Below are 6,000 nucleotides of genomic sequence, written 5' to 3' on the forward strand. Positions count from 1 at the left end.
TCCTCAACAAGAATTTGATCCTTAACATCATTAAATTTTAAATTTGAGTTACCTATAGAATTACTAAGTACTGCTCTCATCGAAATTTATTTCAACAAAGGATGGTTGATTAACAATGATGTTAAATTCATTCATATGCTCTACCACTAGACCACCTTCTCCCACCTTCAAATTAAATAATTTTTTCATAAGATGTACCTTATTATTTGTAGAAAGCTTCTCATACATGTCGAACAGGACCTCTATTACCCTTTTGTGGTCTTCTCCTTCACCACATTAGTGTGCCACATTCTTTGTCAATGTCAATCGGATGACTCCTAACACTTGTCTATCAAGGAGATCCCAATCGGCGTTTGACATTGGTTTCTAGTTTTGTTCTCAAATGCAGCCATTTACCATACAGATAATCTTGAATTTGCATTCTTCATAATGCAGACTTCATACCATTGAACTTGTTAGTTCTAGACCCAAATCCATCTTAGGAGTGAATTCATATTTATGAGAGAAATAACACACAAGAAAGAGAGAATAAATAGAGCACACATAAAATTTATAGCTGTTCACTCTCAATATAATTAGGTTCTACACAACTCAACATAAATGTGTCAAGAAGAGTTCCATGTTGGACGTTAAAGCTCTTTAAAAGTGTTTGTGCTATCACATTGTATTTAGTGACCATACAAGGTGGAGAATGGGGAAAAGTAAGAAACTTCTCAACGACCCCAAACAACAATATGTTGTGAGTCATGTGACCTAGCACCTTTGAAGCATGGAAACACTAGTCCGGCAATGTCCAACACACAGCTCCAATATTCTGCAGTCATGTATTAGGCGTGCTTTGTCTCTCTTGATTATATTTAATTTTTTTTTCATGGACATGGGATTGATACATGCGATGTTGGAAAAGAGATATTTATTTCAGAAACATTCATTTTTGGTGCAAAGGGATGAGGGAAGGAGGAGAAGGGGAAGAAGAAGAAGGCTTGTCACTCCATTCCTCTCTCATGTATTTTATGACCTTCTTATGATGTATTTATTTTATCTAAATAGAAAATCGTTTTCCTTTTATTAACAATCATACCCTTTTTCAAAATATCGTGATAAGCATATGTTATTAATTATAAAAAGCACCATGTTTATGCTATGTCTATATCATAGTTGTTAAAGGATAGCACTAGGCCCAAGGCACAATGACTCCCTAGCTATATCACCTCACTTGCCAAGGTGCACATTTTGTTTGAAAGACACACCTCGTCTATTTTCTTTTTTCTTTTTTAACACTTCTATTATATAATTTCATTAGTTTTTTGCTAGATGCTTCTTTTAAATACTTGAAATCCTTGAGTTCTATTTCTTGGATTGAATTTTGGGTTATATTTTATAAAAAATTTTACATGCACTTTTGCTTGTATCTCACTTCACCTAGGAGCACACCTTGTGTTGTGCCTTGTGTCTAAAGCCTTAAGATATTTTTGCGCCTTAGGTGCGCCCTTGCGCCTTTCAAAACTATGGTCCATATCCTTGTTTTTCATTTTAAGGATTTTCCAATTCCAAATCCCATTTTTTCTGAGTATATTGATGTGGTGTTGTATTGAAGTTCCATGATCCATATCCATGCCAATGTTAAGAGTGCGTTTGGGAGTGATTCTAGAAAGCGTTTCTAGCATTTCTAACGCTTGAATGATAAAAATTTTCAAGTATTAAAAATATTAAAAGCACTTCCTAGAATCACTACCAAACGGGCTCTTAGTAACCTAGCTTACTTGCAACAATGTTAGACACCCTTCAATGCAAATATTCCAACCCTACCTTTGTGTCTTGAGTGTGAAGGAGGCTAGTTTTGTTGTTTTCCATTATAAAATCAAACATGCCAAAAATTGATATTAATACGGGCTGAGTTGGGCCTATTTTCTTGTTCATGCCAATGCTATATATCATAGCATACTTGCAATAACATTGGCTTCCTCCAATGCAAACACTCCAACCTCTCACCTATGTCTCCCTGTGGAGAAAAAGGGAGTCTTTGGTAGGTTCCAATGCAAGATTAAACATGCCAAAAATTGAGTTCAATACGGACTGGAGAGAAGTTGATCTGATTCCATTCAAAAGTGCAATCCGGAGTGTAGTTCTCAGGCAGTTTAGAAAATAAAATGCCCATAATCTATGGGTTTAAGTTTACTTTGACTAAAACCCAGAAGATCTTTTTGAGGGATAGAACTTAAGATATGTAGGACAACTTACTTACAGACTGGTAACATGTCAGACATGTATCAGCACAACACTCCTGCTTGTGTCCGTTACAAGTGCTTCTACCTTTATTTACTTATCACTGTGCAGAAAAAGAATGTGTTTTCATTAAGAGCCTATTATAAAAAATAAAAAAAATTCATTGTTTTCTTTTGTTTGGATTTCCTTCACCAGCACAAGCTGAAGCAAGATAAACTCATAAACACACAGAGATGCCACACCTTACATTTAACATCAAAAACCAACACAAATGTTTTGTGAAATAAATGGATGATTGCAACATTCTGTACTACAGAATAGTACAGATATTTTCTTGACCATGCAAGTTTTTGGCATGAAACACGTCCCAAATGGAATATGTTGGATAAGCACTAAGTATGTATTCTTCATTTACTGACTTTTCATTAACAACCGTCCATATAATTCAATCAATGCCAAACCTTTGAATTTTGTTTCTGACTTTATCCTTTTGTTTAGTAATTGCTTGATTTGTAGTTTTGATTTCTTTATGCAAATAAACACAGGGTTTGGATGCACTTGGCCTAGCAACCCTGGATTCTATTACTTCTGTTACTGCTACAACTCTACCTTTTTCTGCTTCCCGTCCATTCTCCTCAATGACTGATGATGACATTAACAACTTGAGGACCTTGCGCCGCCTTCTGCTACTGTTATCAGGACCTCAAAAGACGGAAAGCTCTAGCAAGGTAAGAGCATTTAATTGCTTGATATACAAAGTCTTAAGTACTTCACAGCTTTAAATAAATAACTACACTTACATTTTATTGATATGGATGGGGTGATGATTCCTTTGATAATAGGAGAAAGTGTCTATATGACTTCTTTATGTTGCAAGACATATCTTTGCTTAGGCCACAGTTGGATCTTAGGTTCCTCCCTTGTATGCCATAATTAATCAGATTTCAATAGCCACTAAATTCAAACGACCCTCCCACCTATAGTTTTTTTTAAAAAAGCCAGTCTAACAACTACCAATTTCTGATTGTGGGCACATACTGTATTATGACTACATGAGAGGAATCGTGATGCAATGCTGGCCTTTGGTGAGACTTGGATCTGTCATATATTTTGTTCAATTTCCTGAATAATTTAGTTTTTCTATTCATCCATTGTTTTAGGTCATCTAAATTAATTTAGAGAAATCTGATTTGATGTGCAAACTCTTTACAGTATGTGCGCGCATGTGTGCCTTATAAGGAAGAGACAAATTGCTGTCTCATCCCATATTTACCTGTGAAATGACTTTAAATAGGAAAAAGTGTGTTTCCACACACTCATGTAAAAATAATTACAAAATATGAACATTTTTCATGCACTCACCAGTTAAAGGTAGTACCTACTATGATCAAAGGTAATACTTATTTTATTAAAAGGTAGTACCGAATGGTCAAAAGTAGTACCTTTAACAAAAAAATGCTTACCTTTACCAAAATAATGCACAATGCTAATTATTTTTAGATAACCGCTTAAAATTTGTATTTTATAAATTTGGGTTCCTATTTTGTGGTTTTTTTTATATGAATGTATGAAAAGACACTTTTCCCCTTTAGATAACCCCCTCTTGCAATTTTGATTGTTATTATAATAAAAAATAAAATAAAATAAAATATTAACTACACATGAGTATGCCCCATAAATAACCTCTCTACCCTTCTAACTTCTTCGGAAAATCTTTCTACAATTCATGTTTCTTATAATTCCTTTCTTCTTTCTCAACTTCTCATTTGCCTTATAATCTTATTGCCCTTGTTTATATATAGTGCCTATGGGTTGATCTGATTTAATATCATAACAAAAGAGGAAGTTCTACAAATTATTTGAAAATCCGCACATTTATTCAAAATCCCCAAAAGTTGGCTATGTCAAAGGCAATTAGGCATTGAAGTTTTTAAGGTTAATTCAAATGAATTACCAGTCATTGATTTCAGTGGGATCTTGAAATATAGGTATGGGAAGCTATCCAACTGAATATCCATTGAGCCATTGTGAAACTGCAACTTAAAAAATCTCTAATTATGCTATATAATTTGTTTATATTTGCTAGCTATTATTTGTGAGTTCAGTTCGATTGTTGTTGAGCTTATAACACTGCTCATTTAACTTTGTTTCCCACTGAGACAATTCAAAGATTTCCTGTTTACGGAATGTTAAATTTGCCTAATAAGACCTCGGGTACCTACAAATGTTGTTCATAATCCTGTAAGAGGAAATTTTGTTGTTCCCTTACAATATTTTAGCAATTGGAAATTATTGAAAGAAAAAAGTCTGGATTTTTTTTCCCTCTTTTGAAAAAAAATAAAGAGATGAAATATTTTTATGGAGTATACAAACTTTTTCAAGTACTGCCTTGTGGAGATGAAACAACAGTTATTTCTTTCAAGCTTGCAATATAACTTTTTCAAGTACTGCATTGTAGGGAGTTAAAGACTCGGAGGAAGTGTCACTGGCTTTTGATCAACTTGCTTCTGTTCAGGAAATTCTCCCCATTCTTTCTATTCTTCCTGAGGTAAAGAGTTTAAATTGTGTTTCAGATAATTCATTTGAAGAGCAGCTGCATATTTTCTACCAGGAGGTAGTACCGTAGTGCCCTAAAGCATTCTAAATCAAGTTCTACTGGTTAAGTATCAAAATCATGCCCTCACAGGAACGCCTGAAATAATGAACTGAACTGAACTGAACACGCATATATTTCTATACAGTATTGTGTTGTGAATCGTTTTATAGCTAGAATCAGGCTGACTAAGCATTTTGTCACCTGAACATTTTTGGCAGCTTCCACCAGAATTGCAACAACAGCTACTCCTACTGCCATCAAATCTGGCTGGAAGGTTAATGTCTCGAGTTGCAGCAAGGACGATTCGGAGGATATTTTTGTGACAGCATCCAATTCTAAACTGTTGAGAGGAAGCATAAGAAGTGGTCGGGCTTCATTTCTGCAGTATAAGTTATGAGAGGACAAAATACATAAAATCACACAGGGATTAGAGGAAGCAAGAGTTTGCTGGGATTAGGTACAAAAGAGGGTGAAAATTTTATTTTGAAATTGCTCATTTCCATTGTAGTGAACTACAAGTGCCATTGTTGGGTTTTTGGGGGAGGTGGGTGGGTTGGGGTTCAACCTACAAAATGATGTAACGAAACTACTCTTCATGAAAATTCTTAATCAATGAAAAATTGTGAGGAACTTGCTGATACTTTATTGCGTTGTCCTGCTAAAATGTATCCTGATTATGGAGGGCTCAATATCGATCACTCTTTAGTGCCATGGATGCAACACTGTTTCTCCCAAACTGACTGGGAAATAAGAGCTGCAGAGCACCAAATTTAGGCACACAGTTGGAGATGGCTGTGCTGCATCAAAAGTAAACTGATGCAACCCCGGAAGAAAAAAGGAAAATTGATAGAACTTTCATTTCTGAAAATTCAAAAAGAAATGCAATGGCTAGATGATATTCCCTCCCATTTACAATACCTATTAAATAAGAAAAAAATAGAGCATTTCATGCCCATGATCTAAACAATCAAACCTTATTTATCTACCTAATTGAAACATCCTAAAATTAGGATAGTAAACTGATTCTCAAATCCTTTCCCCCAATTTACTGCCTTTGATTATAGGAAGGTACATAACATTCCCTTCCCCTTGAAAGAACCTTGTCCTCAAGGTTTGAAGTGAGGAAAGCGACGAGTAGTTCCAAATCATCTGATGTGGCATCCTTTGAAAATGAATTG

The 6,000-nt window shown here is 34.9% G+C and overlaps 1 protein-coding gene across 2 annotated transcripts in view; it reads left to right on the top strand.

The window, feature by feature from the left end:
* The window catches only part of LOC117905343 (uncharacterized aarF domain-containing protein kinase At1g71810, chloroplastic), an 80,366-nt gene extending 75,079 nt beyond the window's left edge, over positions 1 to 5,287 (top strand). The window contains exons 19-21 of one of the 2 annotated variants that reach the window (XM_034818250.1): positions 2,772 to 2,954; positions 4,685 to 4,774; positions 5,041 to 5,287. In XM_034818250.1, coding sequence (XP_034674141.1) covers positions 2,772 to 2,954; positions 4,685 to 4,774; positions 5,041 to 5,145 — 378 coding nt within the window. In that variant the 3' untranslated portion in view covers positions 5,146 to 5,287. Of the gene's footprint in view, positions 1 to 2,421; positions 2,623 to 2,771; positions 2,955 to 4,684; positions 4,775 to 5,040 lie in introns of those variants that run through there. The other variant, XR_004649726.1, reaches the window with a different exon arrangement.
* Positions 5,288 to 6,000: the final 713 nt, after the last annotated feature.

Source organism: Vitis riparia, chromosome 18 (assembly GCF_004353265.1).
Source record: "Vitis riparia cultivar Riparia Gloire de Montpellier isolate 1030 chromosome 18, EGFV_Vit.rip_1.0, whole genome shotgun sequence".
Classification (NCBI taxonomy): domain Eukaryota; kingdom Viridiplantae; phylum Streptophyta; class Magnoliopsida; order Vitales; family Vitaceae; genus Vitis; species Vitis riparia.